We start from the raw sequence: 19,385 nt of genomic DNA, 5'->3' as shown, positions 1-19,385 counted from the left end.
ATGGGCTAACTTATTGTTAGCTAACGTTACTTGAAATATAAAATAACATCTCGGCAACCGTATCTTTGATGGCTAACAATAGCTTTAGGCATTATTCAAGCGTTAACGTTCACCATGTTTTGGGCTACGATAACGTCAAATGCTTTTGTATTACAATTGTTGTTTTCGGATAAGTGACGTTAACCATTGCTTTGTGCAAGTTAATAGTTTACACAAATATATGTTGTATGTGTGTGAATAAACTATGTGAGATTCCGGATCATTGCTAATGTCTGAGTAACGTTAGCTAATGTTAGCGGTGCTACTCACATGTTACGTTTGTATGGTAACGTTAGCAGGGGCTAATGTTGGCAAGCTTTACGACTACTTTGTAGAACGACTACGTCAAGCGCAGAATGGTCTAATCTTTACTGAATACTAGCTAGCTACCCAACGAAGGAATAGTCGCTTTTCAATTTTGAAATTTCACATCAGAAGGCCCTGATATTGTCCGAGTGACACTCTGAGTCGGTCTGCTATCACGTTGAAGTGAAATTCATCCATAGAAATATATATAAACCTCCCTCATAAAATCAAAAGTAAAAAGTGATCTGCTACTTTGTTATCCTCTCAGTAATCTTGTCATCTTTCGATATTACATACTACATACTGTAGGTTTAACTAAGCATTGGGGTTGTGGGTTCCAGAGATGAGCTGTCTTAGTTTGCCAGCCAAACCGCCAAGTTATTGACGAGAAGAATTAAGTTCTTGTTGGACAGCACTATGTGGTTGAAACATTAAGTATCACAATGGTCAGAAGATGTTCTTCTGATGTCAATGTTTATCACAATACCTGTTTAGGAAGAGGAGGATGAGAGGAATGAGACCTCAACATTTATTTTTATCTGTCTCATTTCAGCATAAATTGGAAACTGAACAGCTCTGAGCCTGAACCTGTAGATATTCTAGTCTACAATTGGTTTCAGTCACAAATGGGTCAAATACAACAGTAGTCTGATACAACAGACGTGTGGTAAATCCCTACCTTCATGTATATTAACTTTTTGTCCAAACTGTTTTTAATGCGATATTGATTCAGCTAAATTTGGAGGCTGTTTTTTTTGTAGTTTAGGTTATCAAGATGGTGTTTCTTACATTTTACCGTAGCATAGCTATGAAATCTATGTCCTCTTCTGTTGGTGCTGCATTCTTTGCTGCTTAAGTTTCAATACCTTTTGTTTCCCTTTGCCAGTGCCAGTGCCAGATTACACACTTTTTAGGTGGCAAGGCCAGGATCATCGACAAGTAAACATTTAAAATGGTTTCCAAATACATTCTCCTCTGTGTCTGTGTGTTCAGTCCTCTTGGCAATCTGTTGCAGGTCTTACCTCCAAGCCAAGATGAGGGTGCAGTCAGCCATAATGCAGATGCGAGCCAGTTCCTTCAACGTATGATGAGGATCTTTCTGAGATAAAAAAAAAAACCGCAGGAAAAAAATAAAAAAATATACATTTATAAAAGGAACTTGGGACTAAGGCATGCTGCACATATGTCCTGACATTTTTTTTTTTACCCGACCTGAGTCTTATATACAGTATCTAGTATTTTTCAACTGTGGAATTTATAGTTTCTTACATACAGTACTGAAATTGCGACCAGCTGCACACTTCAGACTTCAACTACACTACTGTTAGCGAAACAAAGTCCATTGAGGGAAGATATACTGAGGAAGATATTGTAGATCGAAACGTTACCTTTATATAAAAGAGAAATAAATTATTTATTTGAAGCCTAACAGTGTGCAGCCCTCTTTTGTGCCCTGCATGCATATATACTTGACAAATTAATAGTTCTGCGTGGATTGCTTACATTACAGCTCTCCTTTCATGGTTTAGTGTATGTTATAGGCTGTTCCATTTTGTTAAATATAACGTTGCTGGACGTTAACAAAACCCACAAAAAGGTAGAGGTGTTTGTGTCTCTAGTTTTGTTATAAATTTGCTTTAAAGCCCTCGTTTTTGCTACTAGCTGACCAGATATGTCCATGGTTGGTTTTATTTTACATCTCCTAGAAACAGTTACATATTTAGCTGAAACCAAAAATAACATTAAGAAAGAGAGTATCGGTCTTGAACTGCTGTAACGGGGAGCTTTGAACAGAATTTGGACAGCCCCCTCTTCATTCCTGGCATAAGCTAAATATAGAAGTTCAAATGTAGTTTTCACAACAGTAGCACAAATGTTTTTGAACTATTGAGTCTGGGAGTGTACCACAAGAGTAATTATAAACTTTTTCACTGTAAATGTTAAAGCAGGAGCTAAATGAATTGTGAGATGGAATAGGACAAACAGGCAAATGAATAAATGGAACAACAAATGTAACATTGTAATTACTTAACTTTCTAATTATTTATTAAATACTTCATGAACAGTATAATGGCATTTTTAATTGCAAGGCTGTATCAATTAATTGTAATTAAACATGGAAAAAGAGCTTTGTTAGAAATAGGTACTAGTTTAAACAGACTACAATAGGAACTCTAAGACAGAGTCAGATAGTATTCACTAAATGAATATAACTTGTCACAGTCAATGTTTTGATTACAAAAGATCTTTTTACTTACCACATCTACTTGTACCAGTAACACTCGCAGGGTAAAAGTCTGTCCAAGATGCTTGAGACGGTCGTGGATATAGTTTGGATTGAGATTGTGATACCTCAGACTTTAAGCCAGGCCAGAAACCGACATGACAGCAAAAAAAAAAAACGAGGGAAAAAAAAAAAAACATGAAAAAAGGTTTTTTGTACATGAAATATAGAAATCAGTGCTCATCAAAATAAATTATTGTGTATGACACTGTCACGACAACAGGGGAAAACACACACACACACACACACATACACACACATACACACACATACACACACATACACACACATACACACACACCTGAGGAAGAGAGCACAAGTTGTCTGGCCCAAGACATAGTCTGGTACAACATCTCCAAACTCCCAAGGGACAGTCCTCACAAACTTCAGGATGGGATTTCCCCTCTGAATTAGTAAAAAAACAAATATGTAGATACCTGCTGTTGAGCAAGCCACCTAACAAGCCTAAAAACAGTAAAACCTTTCCAAGCTAATAGAGAAACACTGGACGTCAGTATCAACAACAAACTATTTTTCCTAGTAAAGCTAGTGAATCTGAATGGGAATACGAATGTACAGAGAGGATGGATGTACGAATGGGAATGCAACCTGCTGTTGCCAAAGTCAAGAGGCGCATACATGTTGATGCATACCTGTCGAGGACTGACAATAATGCTGCTTCCAGACCCCAGTGGTTTGGGACCCAGGCTTGGATAGGACCTTTGACAGCTCTCCTCTTTTTGGTCTGTGTCAGCCACCTGTGTCTCCTCGCTCTTCTTAACCCCTTCAGAACCACTTTCAGTCTCTTTAGCAGAGTTCTGAACTGTTTCACGTTCTCCTGAGGCAGACGACACGGAATCTAACTCAATTTGCCTCAGATTGGTAACTCCAGCACCTTCAGTCCTGAGCGGTTTGGAGGGACCCTCTCTCTGAGTAGGAGCAGCCACATTGCTTTTACTCTGGACGATATATTCTGCATAGGAAAAGGGTTGGCTCAATGGCTCAGAAGCAGGCTTTGCTAAAGATGAAGTCGAGGCTGTGGTGTTTTGTCCTCCTTTTGATGAAGGTTGAAACTGCGGCTTTGGCTGGAATACAATCACATGGAAATCCTGTCTGAATGTCGAGAATTATGAAATGAAACATGCAACGTTAAAACAATCGTTTTTAGCAAGCTATCCTGATAAAAACCTTGTGCTGCTACGTTGGTAAGCTTTAAAAAAAAAAAGTAAATTCTAGCAAATTACCGACCAGTGTCCTTTCTTTGGCGAAAGCAGAGTCGTCCAGGTTGATGTTAAATCTCTTCTTCATGTCTTTTAGCTGATAAAGACTTTTCTTTGAAGACACTCGCCTTGTTGAGAACAGAACTACAGCGTCAACATTAAGACTTCCGATCCGATTCCTTCAGAATAAAAGCACCGTCTCCACAAATAATTCTTCTTCTTTTTGGTTTTACGGCAGTTGGCATCCTATGCGTTGCATTACTGCCTCCTACTGGTAATTACTCGTTATCTATTATTCCATTTATGGAAACCCCACTTACATCTTTCCACTGGTCCTAATTTATGTAGGCCTAGTCCTCTTAACATGACCCCTCTTTCTTGATTGTATTTCCTGCATGAAATCAGGACATGCTCTACCGTCTCCGTTTCCTCACACAGACTGTAGCCTAGTGCCCAGATGAGTGTTTTCCTATTATAAAAAAGTGTACGGTTCAATCTACTGTGACTGATAATTACTTGCTCTATTCGGTTAGCCCCACTGTTTCTCACCCCTAAACTTTATTTTGTATTGCATGTAAGTGTCTCCATTTTTTCCCCACTATCCCAAGTGTTGCCACTGTTTTGGAAATTTCCCTCCATCCTATGCTTTTTCCCCTCTGATTTTGACAGTTTAATATTTAGTTCTACATTTCCTTTCTTGACCGCCTCCTAATCCTTATCCTCATTTCCTGGAATTCCTGTATGTGCAGGTACATTTTTACCCTGATTGGCGAGCCTTGAATTAATAAACAAAATTTCATACACCAAGTCTTGATGATTTGTGGTTGAAATGCTGACACCTATGACTGACACTGAGTCACTACAGATGAGTATTTTACATACCGTCACCTCTTCCACCCATTGTAATGCTAGTAGAACTCCAAGTATCTCAACTGCGTATCCTACTCTTGAATAATCTGATGTTCTCCTACTGACTCCAGTCTGGTAACTGCGACTCACCACTGCTGCCCCCGTTGCCTCTGTTAGTGAATCTTTTGAGCCATCAGTAAAAAGCTGTACACAATCACTGTATCTTTATAACTGTAGTATTCTTGAACTAAACTTAGCACAAAAAGTAAGGAAATGTGTGTTTGGTAGATTATTTCTCTGTGGTAACAATGCTTTTTGGCAATCAATATTGTTGGAAAACCTGTTTAGTTCCCTTTCAAATGATGCCCCATTTGTAAGGAACATGCATTTGTGGGATGAGCAGCAGTGCAGAGTATGTGGGTTGCGCCCATGAAAAATGAGAGATGGTGCTCTCTCTCTCTAGAGACAGATGGTGGAGACTTCTATCAAAAAATTTGCCAAATCTTCTCTGCCAATACCAAACAGCTTATTCTGCAATTGACCTGTTTGGTGTTTGGTGGATTGGATGATTGAAGTTTGAAGAAACAAGACATATTGGCAATTAAACAATGTATTCATTTCACAAACAGGAGCCTCAGTAGGGTGTGGAAGAACCATACACAGCCACAACAGCCTGGCTGACTGCTGTGGGATGGCATCCCATTCTTCAACCAGCGTTTGTCGAAAGTCAGCCAACGTGGTTGTGTTGGTCAGTCTGGCACAAACAGCACGCCCAAGCTGATCCCACAAGTGTTCAATGGGGTTGAGGTCAGGACTTCTGGCAGGCTTAACCCCGCCCTGTGGGGGCGAGCGTTGTCATCTTGGAGGATAGAGTTCGGTCCCAGACTGTGGAGATATGGGATTGCCATTGGTTGCAGAATCTCAGCTCTATATCTCTTTGCATTGAGATTGCCTCCAATGATGACAAGCCTCGTTTTTCCAGTGAGGGAGATGCCGCCCCACACCATCACACTGCCTCCACCAAAAGGTGTTACTCTATCGGTGCAGCAATCATAGCGTTCTCCGCGTCTTCTCCACACTTTGACCCGATCCAACTGCCGTAGGCAGAATCATCCAATCCACCAAACACCAAACGAGTCAATGGCAGAATAAGCTGTTTGGCATTGGCAGAGAAGATTTGGCAAATTTTTCATGGGCGCAATCCACATACTCAGCGCTGCTGCTCATCCCACAAATGCATGTTCCTTACAAATGGGGCACCATTTGAAAGGGAACTGAACAGGCTTTCCAACGGTATAAGATTTATTGCCAAAAAGTATTGTTACCACAGAGAAATAATCTACCAAACACACATTTTCTTACTTTCTGTGCTAAATTAGCTAGGTCTGCTGTTTTATTTCTGCGCTTGAATCTCCACAAATACGTATTAAGCATAGACTGTAAAGACATATTAACTGACAGGAAAACTAATTCGGCATAAATTATATATTATTCTGATGTTTACTTTATTCTTACATTGACATTAAATCTGTAGCTATTTAAGAAAAGAACAGATCCTGAAATTCAGGCTCCGAGTAGTCTCGCTTTATGATAACATCAAGACAAAAAACACGTAATAGAGATTATGCATGGGAGATTATTGGTCATTTGCTATAGTTTGCGACTATGGAGCATGTAGTTGCCTAGGAGACAGTGACGCCGCCATTGAAACCGCGCAGCATTGCATTTTGGGATATCTTCCTCCATCATGGCGGATTAGGTAGTCGGCTAACGTTAACGGTTAGCATTGTCACGATTGTTTGGTTTCACACATTGAAGGGGTGCAGCTATCTGGCATTTACTACACAGGGACTGCAGCCACCGAATAAACTGGGTAATGATATGCTACAGAATGGACAGCTGTGATGAGCGAACGAACTTGCTTTGAAAGAAGTATCAGATAATTGTTTAGCTAGCTAGCTAGTTGAATAGCTACGAGCATGCTAAAGTAGCTAGCTAGCGGTAATGGTGGCGAATGAGTTGGCATTGGCCGCGGCGTGCAGGCATCATGTTTAGCTCTTTGGCCTAAACATTGTGCAAGTGGTAGCTAAGCGTGCAAAAACAATTAACGATTCAGGAAATACTAGTTTTTATTTAATTTTTTTTTTTTTTTTAAACGCAGCCATTGTTTTATTAACTTAAGCTTTCATTAGGTAGCTAGCTAGCTAGCTGTAGTGATCTGTGAATGAATGTTAGGACATTGCAGGCCTGACGGTAATCAGCGTTGTCTGTTATAGTGTCTGTTAAGATGCTGCTTGGAACTTTTTTCCCCTTTTGATTCTATTATCCGCGCAGCTTTGATCTAACAATACGTATTAATACTTGATGTTATGTGTCACTCAATACTGTGACATGATGTATCTTAAACAGATGGGCTAACTTATTGTTAGCTAACGTTACTTGAAATATAAAATAACATCTCGGCAACCGTATCTTTGATGGCTAACAATAGCTTTAGCATTATTCAAGCGTTAACGTTCACCATGTTTTGGCTACATAACGTCAAATGCTTTTGTATTACAATTGTTGTTTTCGGATAAGTGACGTTAACCATTGCTTTGTGCAAGTTAATAGTTTACACAAATATATGTTGTATGTGTGTTGAATAAACTGTGTGAGATTCCGGATCATTGCTAATGTCTGAGTAACGTTAGCTAATGTTAGCGGTGCTACTCACATGTTACGTTTGTATGGTAACGTTAGCAGGGCTAATGTTGGCAAGCTTTACGACTACTTTGTAGAACGACTACGTCAAGCGCAGAATGGTCTTTATTTTTTTTTTAATCTTTACTGAATACCTAGCTAGCTACCCAACGAAGGAATAGTCGCTTTAATTTTGAAATTTCACATCAGAAGGCCCTGATATTGTCCGAGTGACACTCTGAGTCGGTCTGCTATCACGTTGAAGTGAAATTCATCCATAGAAATATATATAAACCCCCCCCCCTATAAAATCAAAAGTAAAGAGTGATCTGCTACTTTGTTATCCTCTCAGTAATCTTGTCATCTTTCGATATTACATACTACATACTGTAGGTTTAACTAAGCATTGGGGTTGTGGGTTCAGAGATGAGCTGTCTTAGTTTGCCAGCCAAACCGCCAAGTTATTGACGAGAAGAATTAAGTTCTTGTTGGACAGCACTATGTGGTTGAAACATTAAGTATCACAATGGTCAGAAGATGTTCTTCTGATGTCAATGTTTATCACAATACCTGTTTAGGAAGGAGAGGATGAGAGGAATGAGACCTCAACATTTATTTTTATCTTTTTGTCTCATTTCAGCATAAATTGGAAACTGAACAGCTCTGAGCCTGAACCTGTAGATATTCTAGTCTACAATTGGTTTCAGTCACAAATGGGTCAAATACAACAGTAGTCTGATACAACAGACGTGTGGTAAATCCTACCTTCATGTATATTAACTTTTTGTCCAAACTGTTTTAATGCGATATTGATTCAGCTAAATTTGGAGGCTGTTTTTTTTTGTAGTTTAGGTTATCAAGATGGTGTTTCTTACATTTTACCGTAGCATAGCTATGAAATCTATGTCCTCTTCTGTTGGTGCTGCATTCTTTGTTGCTTAAGTTTCAATACCTTTTGTTTCCCTTGCCAGTGTTGAGTGACGGTGCAGCACACCAGTGTCATTAAGAGGGCATTTTACAAAAATCAGGGAGAACAGCACAATGGAATGTGCATTGGACATCCCCTCAGGTGAGTACTGGATACGACACACATACACTTGTCATTTTAAGTAACTTCCATATTAAGTACTCTCATTACATTTTTTATAGAGTCCTTGCATGCAAGAATAGGGTCCAAAATGAATTTTGGATGACGTCTTGAAGTAGCGTGGGATAAGGAGAGTTGTTGTCTTCATTATTAAACAACCACAGGTTTTTTTTCCTGCTTTTATACAGTTTTTGTGCACCGCCTAAGTGTATAAACGTAAAAACAATGTGGAGTGCATTTGGACGACAAACTGATGCACTGGATGGGCGTCCACTCGTTGTCTTCTACACAGTGGGCAAACAGTGTCATTGTGTGATTGTCGTTGAGTCTAAAGTTAGCAGTAAAGTTATAGCTGCAAACATAGCAGTTCAGTCTGTGTAAAGTGTATCTGTCGGACCCAAGCCCAGTTGTCATATTTTGCTTGCTACCTGCTGGTAATGTAATCGGTGTATGTCCGACCACTGTGTAACACCGGAAACACAGACTACCGCGGAAAACCTAGTAGGATTTGCTTGGTGGCCGGCATGAGCCACTTGTCATAGTAGCACAACATAGTAAGATATTGATAGTTACAAAGCAAAAAAAGAAGTGAGTACTCAATATGTTGAACAAATAATGATGTCCAAAACAACTTATTAGTCACACAAATAAGTACGGTTTATCATGCCATGGCTTGTTATTTGTATTCCATCTGTATTGGATAATATAACATTATATATAATGCTGCATTGTCTAATTGAAAGACTAACCAATATCTGCCAAATGCCCCTTAGCCATACACCACTTTACTCTTTGTCTACTTAAGACATTTTACATAGTAAAATGATAATAAACACAAGCCTTCAGATCAACATTAAATTTAGGCTACTCATAAGTGCAGCACTAATCACATAACTTGCTTTAGGTTTTGTACATGTTATGGATTTGACAAATACTTGTGTAATCTTAAATACTGGCTGCCATGTGCAGGTGATGACGAAGCACCTGAGAAAGATGAAATGAATGCAAAGGAAGGGAATGAGCCACCCCACAAGAAAAACAAGAAGCACAGAAAACACAAGAGCAAGAAGAAGAAGAGGAAGAAGAAGGGGGAAAAGGAGAGCAGTTCAGAATCTGGTGCTGAGTCGGATGCAGAGCCGCCGCCGCCGCTGAGGGCTGTCAGGACCACCAGAGCCAGGTCAGAAGAACTAACATTTTAATTAAAACACACATTGTGTAAACTAAATATACTGCTGTCTGAGACTTGGTAGATGTATTATAAACCTTTTTATTTAAATTTTTTATTCAAGTTAGCTTACAAAAGGTATGTAATAGTGAGCTTTTTTTTGTCAATATTTCAAATCTTTTGCTGTTCCGATTTTATATTATTAAGCGTTGGCCACATGTTTTAAATATGAATTACCATTACAAAATGCATTTCTGCATTCTTATCCAAAAGAAGCATTGTTAATACACCACAATGGAATCTTGGTGGGTTTTGTGGTGGTAGATGTACAAACAAAATGTTGTATGGAATATAAGGTGTAATAGGCACTAGGCACCAAGCCACATTTCGACACATGTAATGGTCTAGAATATGTTTTAAAATACAATATTTTTCCGTATTATCTAGGGATATTTGTCTCAGAAAATTTTACCAACATCACTGAATGGATTTGTTTGTATGCCTTACCCAAACTGAAAAGGAGGTCTTGTTTGTATTAGGAACTTAAAGTTTTCACATTCATTTCTTTTCCTTTGTGTTTGTAGTGCCAGACTGGCAGCAGCTACAGGAGCTGGAGACCCAGCTGGGCTAAAGGAGGATTGCAGAAGGGACGTAATTACAGGTACGAGACCCTCACACAAATACAATTCATATTTTCTTTGAAAGTAATGGATTATTCCTGTTATTTGGTTAAAAACAATTCCCCTCACTTCTCCTCTCAGATCGTGCAGACACGGAGGGAGATGCAAAATCCAAAAAACACAAAAGACACGCTGCCAAGAAGAAGAAAAAGAAGAAGAAGAAAGAAGAAAAGCAGGAGAAGAAATCCCCATCTCGCTCCCCATCTGAAAGCAGCTCAGCTTCAGGCTCCGAGTCTGAAGGTGAAGGAGGGAAAGGGGCTGCTGATGGCAAATACTCTCCTGCTGCAGCATCTGAACTGCAAGACCCAGTGTCCAAACTGATTTCAAAAAGCAAACGAGGGGAGAAAGCTGAATTACTTGGAGTGAAGAAAGAGGAGATATCAGATATGGATGTGTCCCCATCTGGAGGGAAGGGCAGTAACACCAATCGATCAGAAAAAGATACGAGGTCCCCCTCTGCAGGCCAGGATGAGATAACACAGACAGTGACAGTTAAGGTTAAGACAGAGGGTAGTCATGCTGATGGTACATTCAGCCATGCCCAGGAACTCCCTGACATCATCCCTAAACAGGAAGGTGCTACCGCAAGAGATGACCCAGGCCTTAAAGATCAGGCAAATACAGTTCAGAGGGCAAAGGTCAGGGAGCATGATTCATCCAGATCCAGGTCTCCTTCCCCTCCCAGGGGCATAGACATTAAGAGGTCTGGGTCAAGTCATAGTCGTTCCCCAACATCTAGTCCTAGCAGGCAGCCCTCTGATGGGCAAACAGCAGCAGCAAAGAAAGAACGGTCAAGAACCCATTCCAGGTCAACCTCAAAGGGAAAACGGTCTACAACTCCTTTAAAGAGTCGGCAGCTGTCCCGCTCTCAGTCCCGCTCTCAGTCCCCTAAATCTAGGAGGAAGTCTCTCACCCCGTCTCCCAAGAGAGCTATCTGCCAGTCCCGGTCCACCTCTCGCTCCCTCACCCCGAAGAAGATATCAAAGTCTCCAAGGAAGTCCAAGTCTCCTAAACGTCGGAGGAGTTCGTTGTCTGTTTCTCCAAAGCGACGCAGAAGTTCCCGCTCTCCCAAAAGAAAGGTGTCGCGATCCCCTAAACGTGGTGGGCGCAGGTCCCCCTCTCTATCTCGGTCTCCAAGGAGAAGTCGAAGGTCAGAGTCACGTCCCCGTGGAGGCACAACACACTCCAGGGCCCGATCACCTAGACGAGGTGGTGCAGTTGGCAGGCGTTCAAGGTCACGTTCCATCACGAGAAACCGTCGCTCCAGCTCTAAATCAAGACGCCCCGTTCGTCGCTCCAGGTCGCGGTCACCGGCAAGGCGTGCAGGAGGTAGGCGCTCCAGGAGTCGATCTTTGTCTAAACGTAGGAGGTCACCACCCCCCAGATCCCGCCGCTCACGCTCCCGGTCGACCCGCAGGAGCAGGCGAACTCGGTCCCGATCCGTTGTGGTCCTCAAGCGCAACCGGCGCTCCAGATCTAAAAGTCCCCGCAAACGGACCAGATCCAAAACCCCTTCCTCTCGACGGCGCTCCCGTTCCCCCGCCAGGAGAAATCGTTCTCCACCGAGGTCTGGCAAACGCTCCAAATCTCGCTCGTTGTCTCAAAGGCATCGGTCAAAGTCACACTCACCACTACCTGTCAAGAGGAAGTCCAAATCTCCTAGGAAGAGTGGAAGAAGGTCAAAGTCTAAATCCGTCTCTGTGGGCTTGAACAGATCCAAGTCCAGGTCTGAGTCAAGTGATGGGCGGTCTGACAACTCCTCCCCAGCCAGATCCACATCTTCTTCTTCTTCTCCTGTTAAACAGATAAAGCCTTCCTCTCCTGAAGCAAAGCAGACAGCTGGAGAAAGTGGAGGATTTACAGCTACAGCAGGTCAGGCTTTCTTCATTGCTGTTTTTAAGAAAACTACAACAACTTCAATTGATTTTGTTTCTTAATTTGTATCTAAAATCGCTGTATCTGATCAGGTACCAAGAGTGTCAACTAACAAAAGTGAAACTCAACTTTCTATTCACCGCAAACTAGCTAATGTTATTTGTATTATCAATTTGATGTGTAACATTGACAGAAGTGCAATATTACAGCTAATATATTTCCTTAAAACTCATAATCAAATTCTAGTGTCTCGTTACCTTCCACCCCTCAGGCCTCCAAGACGATCAGAATTTTTTTTTTTGATTGTTACTGGATTCCAGCTTCTTGGGTTAGCACATAATGTTTTAACGTAACTAAAGTAAGGGCGAATATTCACGACTTGCAAAATACTCCAAAAACACTCCAGCCGCCTCTGGCGAGTAACGCAAGGTAAAAAATTGGCTTTGCATTTGGTCTGAAAACACCTTTACTGTTGCCTTGAAATGGCCTAATGTCTTAACATGTATCATGCAGGTGCCTGGAAACCCATGCCCTCATCAGATGCCAGTTCCTCAGATACGTTGCAGGAGCAGCCACAGGCGCTTTCTCCCAACCATGACAAGGAACAGAGGGCGCGTGCCAGCTCATCCAATGAACGAGATGTTTCCAGGTCCAGATCTGGTTCTAGAGAGCCCAGCACTGGCCCAGATGGGTCAGATTGTTCAGCAGGCTCGGATGAAGAAGAGGTTTCTTTCTCCCCAGTTAAAACGGCATCTAAACACCAGAAAAGCTCAACTTCTTCACCTCGACGATCAACGTCCAAGTCTACATCTCGAAGGAAGCAGTCTAGGTTTGTATGCGTGTCTGTATGTGTCTGTCCCACATCACAAATCGGGGTTCTGTAGGTCTAAAAAGAGATTAAAATTTAATTTTCTTCTTGAAAGGTATTAAATGTTAAAGACTTCGTGAAATGGGGACTTTTGGGACTAATCCCCAGACCCAATGCTAAAATCATGTCACTCTAGAAGGTGTAATTAAAAAGTCGTTATTGTGCATATGTACAATAAGTCTATATTATTCACCTTTTCTTAGGTCCAAGTCTCCTGTGAGGAAAAGAGAATCTGTCTCTCCATCAGAAAGGAAGAAACGACGGTCTAAGTCTCGGAGTCCTGCCTGGCGACGGAGGTCGCGCTCTGCTGCGCGGCGTAAACGTTCACGCTCCAAGTCACGAACCAGAATCCGGCGATCCAAGTCCCGCTCTCCAGCACGAAAAAGACGATCCCGCTCACCCAATGCCCGTGGGAGGAGGAGGTCCAAGTCCACAGACAGAAGCAAGCGATCAAAGAGCCGCTCCACAGGCCGGCGGAAAAGGTCAGGAGACAGAAGTAGGCGATCAAGGTCTCGTTCTTCTGATCGCAGACGCAGGTCTAGGTCAAGGGGCCGAGGGAGGCGGCCGGTGTTTCGCAGTCGTTCGTTTGATAGACGGGACAGGTGGAAAAGGGAACCCAGCCACTCTCCAGTTCTCATTCTTCGCAAACAGCGACGCTCAGGGTCCCGGACACGACGCAGCACCAGCAAGACTCCTCCACGCCTCACTGACCTGGGTAAAACATTTTGATAGTAACTAACAGGCATGCACACTTGTCACCTTAAGAGGGAATGAAATTAGATAAGTTTTGAGTGTAAAAATCTCTTATACAAGCGTTATGATAACCTTAATTGGCTTAAAGGGATATTTCACCTCTGGAAAGATGAATATGTATTAAATTGGGTAATTTATGTAGTAGAAATGTGAAAAATAAAAAATTTAGACGTTGGTGCCTTCTAGACTGAGAAAAGCCAGAAAATGTTTTTTTGGCTCATGTGGATGAAAGACGACTCCCAGAATGCACTTGCTTTGCTTCCCTACGAGGCCACTCCCAAGCCACGCCTACCGTTTACAGACTTAGACAGTGAAATTGGTCAAGTCAAGTGTGTTTTGTTGTCATTTCAACCATATACACTCAAGTGGTGTTACACATTTAAAATCTATAAAAACGACATTATATAAAAACGACATACGAAACAGGCTACATTTAGTGCACACACATTCTAGGCTCTGTAAAGTTCAGCTAACGCATTGGTAGCATTAACGCTTGGTTGGATGTAGCTAAACACCGAATATAAACACAGCTGTGAATTTGCGGAGAATGGTTGGCATTAAACAGTCACAAACTCCACCAGCATTGAGCAGTAGTTGGATACAAGTACCCCATTTCTGCACCAGTCTGTGTTAACAGCACACCTCCACGTGTCTTACCCGGCGACAGAGCATATCTCTATCTGCTCTGAAGGCTAGCAGGCCTGGTAGCTGGATAGCGGAGTCCGGTACACTTGTTCAGCAATGTTTCCACAAAAACACAGCAGTCTCTGAACTCGCGTTGGGAGTTGCGTTGACGTTGGATGTAGTCCAGTTTGTCTAATGAGCGGACACTTGCAAAGAGGATGGATGGGACAGGTGGCCGGCTAGCGTTATTGTCATTCCAAATAACTTGTTTTCGAAGAAAACTCCTGCACGGTACTAGACCATCTTGAGTTTAACATAACTGACGTTATCGTCTGGGACTATTTTTTACGATGATTACAACATTGAGCTCTTCAGCCAAATTGCTAACTTACTTAACGTTAAGGTTAGCCCCTTATGGTTCCATTTTTTTATGCTAAGATAATATTAGCAAGGCTAATACTGTCCTAACCAAGACGTAATTATTTAAATGTATTTGTTTATTTGACAGGGATGATGCACACTCCTTAGCAGTACCAGAGTTAGCTTTACGCTAATTTTCATCTGTATTGGTAACATTTCTGTCACGTGGCAAATTAAACAAATTGCTTTTGGATTTGTTTTGGAACGTGAGACTAATTCATGAGACAAATGAGACAGTTAAACGAAACGCTTGTTAGTAGCCCAATTGTCGCTTGACAAGGAGGCAAATGCCAACCTCACAGAAAGCAGAAGCTGAATTAACATGACCTTGTAGCAGCTGCAAAGAGCAAATACCACATTAATTTTACCAGCTATTCCCACACATCTTTGTCACCTTTTTCACCCCTGATGAGTTTGCATGCCTCAACTGACAGTGGCACTTAAGACATTACATTTATGAACATTCCCCGTTTTATTTTTGTATTAATTGTTTTTCAGATTTTTCTAAGTTTATGCATTGTTTTACACTGCTTGTTATGCTTATTCTTGCCTTTTCCCTCTCTATGTCCTGTTCATATTACCCCTTCCTCTCTTTCTTCAGATAAGGACCAGTTGCTGGAGATAGCCAAAGCTAATGCTGCTGCTATGTGTGCTAAGGCAGGGGTTCCCATTCCTGAGAGTCTTCGGCCGAAAGCCATTCTCCAGCTCCCTCTACCCACTCCATCTCCTACCCCCCTCTCCTTACCTCTACCGTTACCTCTCCCAATGGGCATGGGGATGCCCAACATGCCGAATATGCCCAACATGGGTCAAATGGGGATGCCCAATATTCCAGGAATGCCCAGCATGTCAAACATCACCATGAGTGCCGCTATGGCAAGTATGACAGCAGCTACAATGACAGCTGCCTTGACCAACATGGGTGCCCTGGCAGCCATGCCTCCCCTTGCCCCGCTTCCTACCATCACTAACAAACCTCCCCCATGTCTCGTCCCCCCAACACCAACCCTTAACCTGGACCACATTGAGGAAGCAAAGAGGAAGGTCACACAGCAAGCTAACATTCACACCATCAAGGAGCTTACTGAGGTAAAGTGGTGACTGTGTTAATGTCTGTTTTTGTTGGAGACTAATTATGCTGTAATAATGTAATGTGCACATTTGATAGAAACAAAGTTGAATCAAAGAATGTTGACGAGTGAGTAATGTGGAGTTTTTTTTCAAGGTGTTTATGAGCACAACTGTGCCAACTCAAAGTTCACTGATTTGTTTTTCTCTGTGTTTTTATAGAAGTGTAAGATGATTGCAAATAGCAAGGAGGAGATGGCTATTGCTAAACCCCATGTCTCGGACGATGAAAGCTAAAACCGCCAAGCCCTCACGGTATAATTTTTAATCTTTTGATTTTAATGAAACCTTATGTTCTCTGTAGACATCAAATGGTGAAACAAAACAAACTTAACCTTTTCTCTCTCTCTTTGTCTGCACACGCCCACTCCCCTCAAAAGACTGAAGGAAAATGTAAAAATAATGCAGGAGGACCTACCTTCCCACAGTTCCCTTTGGCAGCCAGATGACCTGACTGAGCCTCATAAACCAAGAAGAAGAGCACCCAAGTTGTCACAGTTACAATATAGGCACACCAGCCACTGCCCCACTCAGAGTGTGTGTGTGTGTGTGTGTGTGTGTGTGTGTGTGTGTGTGTGTGTGTGTGTGTGTGTGTGTGTGTGTGTGTGTGTGTGTGTGTGTGTGTGTGTGTGTGTGTGTGTGTGTGTGTGTGTTACCACTGAGTGAACTGGACACATTGACTTGTGTACAGTTGTATGACTGTATAGTGAGTGTGGGTCTGTGTATGAATTGTTGGTGAGTGTGTGTGTATATATAGTTACTTTCACCACCTCAGTGTTGCTGCTCATTTAAGCAGTCACTGAATGAAGAGGAAACGAACCAAACTAACTAGTGGCGCAAGTGTTTTTGTAAAAGATTAGTTTCTCTAAATTGCTTTTACTTTTATGCTTTCCTAAAGAATTGTCAAGTGGAGACTGCTTCCTTGTTCTGCTGTATTCCCCTCGGTTATCGCCAATTCCTAGTTTTATAAACGGATAATGCAGACAAAGTTTTGGTACATTCTTACATGTGATTTGTTTTCAGAAGCCCGGGTTTTCACGGCAAATGAGTGACCACATGTGAATCCTGGAACAGGGTGCCAGATCTGATTATTTTTGAAGGAATATAATAACTGAATATATTGACTGCAAGAAGAAGGTTTGATCTTTGGCTATGATAAAGATTATCATCTTCATTCAGAAAACATAACTTTTAGCACTGCCCTGGGTGTGAATTTTGTTCCCTCTACTTTAAACTGCACCAACCTAATCTTTGACTACCCTGGTTTTTCATTTGGACTATGTTGGGGGATTTTTTTGGAAACATGTTTGCTGTATATTTAAAAGAATATTTTATCTGCCACGCTTTTAACACCAATATCCTAACATGCAGTGTTGTGTGTTTTGCAGATATAATTTAAGATGCATAAAAAGCATACCATTAGTATTCCCTGGGAGTTTCCATGATAGGATGATAAAAAAAAAAAATTTAAAAAAAGAAGACATTTGGTTGAGTGTAAACATTTGAAAGGTCTATATTTCTATTATTCGTTATCCAGGTTTGATTTTAAAAGCAATGCTGGTTGATGGCTGTCTTGGAGATCCCACATGTCTGGACCTTGCCATCAGAACATAACCTACCATAATACCAGATTCATATCACAACTGAGATCCAATTGACTTGACCTTGAGCCACCAAGCTTTAGCTATAGCAATGTAACATGTTTTTGTTTTCCTGATATGAAACCAGATGGGTGAAAAATGTAACTTCCCTTAAACTTCACAATGTAAATTAAGGTAATTACTTGTTTAGAATAAAATGTCTAATTCACTGTGTTACTGAATACATGATAAGCAATAGGCATTTTTTTTTTTTTAAATACGCTTTAGATATGCTTTTGCCTTTCTGTTGCTGTTTATTATTAAAACATCAGTGGCTTTTATTGAGGCACACATGAACATAAGTAATGTTGTGCTGGGGCTGACAAATTACTTGTAGTGGTTATAGAGTTGAATGTAGAAAAGTTGAGTATGTCCCGAACTGTGCGATTGTTAAACATTTTTTGTATAGACAATCAAGGTTCTTTGTCTTAAGATGCTTTTGTTTTTGGAGAAAGGGTTATTACTATAGCTATAACCACAATTTATACATCTTGCAGCATTGTAATCAGGTTGCAAATAAGAGAATTGTCGTGGATAACTGTACAAACAATAAAAAACCTAGCAAGCCCTTTTCATTTAATCCACTGACGCATTTAATATTTGCTGTAAATGTTACCTTTTCCCCTAGTTGGTCTTATGTGTGAGCTGCGTCTGGGTAAACACGTACATGTTTTACTGAATGCTTTTGTAACCTTGGATAACTGATGAACAAGGCAAACTTGGTGCTTTGGGGAAATTTGGCAGGGGTGAGGTTTTTGAGGAATCTTGCACTCGTAACTCATTTATTTTCATTGGAGATGGAAATAATTCTGGATTAATTCTTTTTTGTAGACCTCCCACACCCAGGGCTGTTAACTGGAAGATAATCTGTTAGGGTTTCCAACTAACTATACTGTCTGTACCAAAAGCATTGTTGAATTGATTCCCTGAGGTAATCTTTAGCTATTTTAATGATAGAAAAAAGATGAAAATGCATTTTAGGTTTGTTTTTTTTTGGGCCATTTGAATATGACATTGCCTGCTTTGTACATAAATGTGTTGATTATTAAAAACCTCAATGATCTGTATATATTTGTGTCCTTGTGTGCTGTGTTCACTTTAGTCAGGCTCACATGTAACCCTGCACATTTATGACAAATGTGCCATTGGAGCCAGATGAACTATTTTAAAACCGTCAATTTTATTATAACTTCATGGCCGATGAGTTGGTGCATTGCTTTAAATCATAAGTCGTCGTTAACCAAACCTCTACATTCAATTCAATTTTATTTATAGTATCAAATCATAAGAGTTATCTCAAGACACTTTACAGATAGAGTAGGTCTAGACCACGCTCTAATTTACAAAGACCCAACAATTCCAGTAATTCCCCCAAGAGCAAGCATTTAGTGCGACAGTGGTGAGGAAAAACTCCCTTTTATAACAGCATAATTAAGAGCTGGTCCAAGGCAAACCTGAGCCAGCTCTATAATAACCTGACTCCGCCAGATGGATTGCTTCGCATTTGCTCGGCATATCCATCTAGGAACTTTCCATTGGAGAACTTTTAGGAAGGGGCGAAAATACTGGTTAGCTGATTGGATAAACCATCTGTCTATCACCACCTAATGGTGGTGATAGACGGGCCAAATCAACCAATCAGATCAACGATATATCAAACTCTTGCCAAAACCAGTCGGGAAAAGAGCAAAAACATCTTTTCCTCTGAAAAAAGCCTCCAGTGCCGTTTTTTTGCTCTTCTTTCAATGAAGGAATACTTTCTAAT

The 19,385-nt window shown here is 41.1% G+C and overlaps 2 protein-coding genes across 3 annotated transcripts; one reads left to right on the top strand and one right to left on the bottom strand.

The window, feature by feature from the left end:
- Window positions 1–1,344: 1,344 nt before the first annotated feature.
- LOC144525153 (uncharacterized) lies at window positions 1,345–4,016 on the bottom strand. Its single transcript, XM_078261702.1, has 5 exons — window positions 3,878–4,016; window positions 3,283–3,714; window positions 2,931–3,034; window positions 2,604–2,703; window positions 1,345–1,444 (listed from the first exon to the last, which is right to left on the bottom strand). The coding sequence occupies exons 1-5, from the start codon at window positions 3,935–3,937 to the stop codon at window positions 1,364–1,366; spliced, it is 777 nt and encodes a 258-aa protein (XP_078117828.1). The 5' UTR covers window positions 3,938–4,016; the 3' UTR covers window positions 1,345–1,363.
- A 2,410-nt stretch (window positions 4,017–6,426) lies between these two features.
- Window positions 6,427–18,687, top strand: sona (SON DNA and RNA binding protein a). Of its 2 annotated transcripts, XM_078261697.1 has the most exons (11): window positions 6,427–6,571; window positions 8,021–8,134; window positions 8,352–8,449; window positions 9,437–9,644; window positions 10,217–10,293; window positions 10,394–12,184; window positions 12,701–13,016; window positions 13,259–13,770; window positions 15,454–15,941; window positions 16,143–16,235; window positions 16,361–18,687. In XM_078261697.1, exons 3-10 carry the CDS (start codon window positions 8,422–8,424, stop codon window positions 16,215–16,217), a joined length of 3,495 nt encoding a protein of 1,164 aa, XP_078117823.1. In that variant the 5' UTR covers window positions 6,427–6,571; window positions 8,021–8,134; window positions 8,352–8,421; the 3' UTR covers window positions 16,218–16,235; window positions 16,361–18,687. The 2 variants fall into 2 exon arrangements, with proteins under 2 accessions (XP_078117823.1, XP_078117822.1); XM_078261696.1 differs by lacking the exon at window positions 8,021–8,134.
- The last annotated feature ends 698 nt before the right edge of the window (window positions 18,688–19,385 follow it).

This window comes from Sander vitreus, chromosome 11 (assembly GCF_031162955.1).
Source record: "Sander vitreus isolate 19-12246 chromosome 11, sanVit1, whole genome shotgun sequence".
In the NCBI taxonomy this organism is placed as follows: domain Eukaryota; kingdom Metazoa; phylum Chordata; class Actinopteri; order Perciformes; family Percidae; genus Sander; species Sander vitreus.
This window is presented reverse-complemented; position numbering and strand designations above follow the sequence as displayed.

Excerpts from the sequence above, each read along its gene's own strand:
- LOC144525153 (XM_078261702.1), bottom strand. The coding sequence starts at position 3,937 with ATGAAGAAGAGATTTAACATCAACCTGGACGACTCTGCTTTCGCCAAA. Across the intron at positions 3,035-3,282 it reads TTATTGTCAGTCCTCGACAG|AGGGGAAATCCCATCCTGAA; the intron begins GTATGCATCAAC and ends TTACTAATTCAG. Across the intron at positions 2,704-2,930 it reads ACTTGTGCTCTCTTCCTCAG|TCTGAGGTATCACAATCTCA; the intron begins GTGTGTGTGTAT and ends CCTGGCTTAAAG.
- sona (XM_078261696.1), top strand. The coding sequence starts at position 8,422 with ATGGAATGTGCATTGGACATCCCCTCAG. Across the intron at positions 10,294-10,393 it reads CAGAAGGGACGTAATTACAG|ATCGTGCAGACACGGAGGGA; the intron begins GTACGAGACCCT and ends TTCTCCTCTCAG. Across the intron at positions 13,017-13,258 it reads TCTCGAAGGAAGCAGTCTAG|GTCCAAGTCTCCTGTGAGGA; the intron begins GTTTGTATGCGT and ends ACCTTTTCTTAG.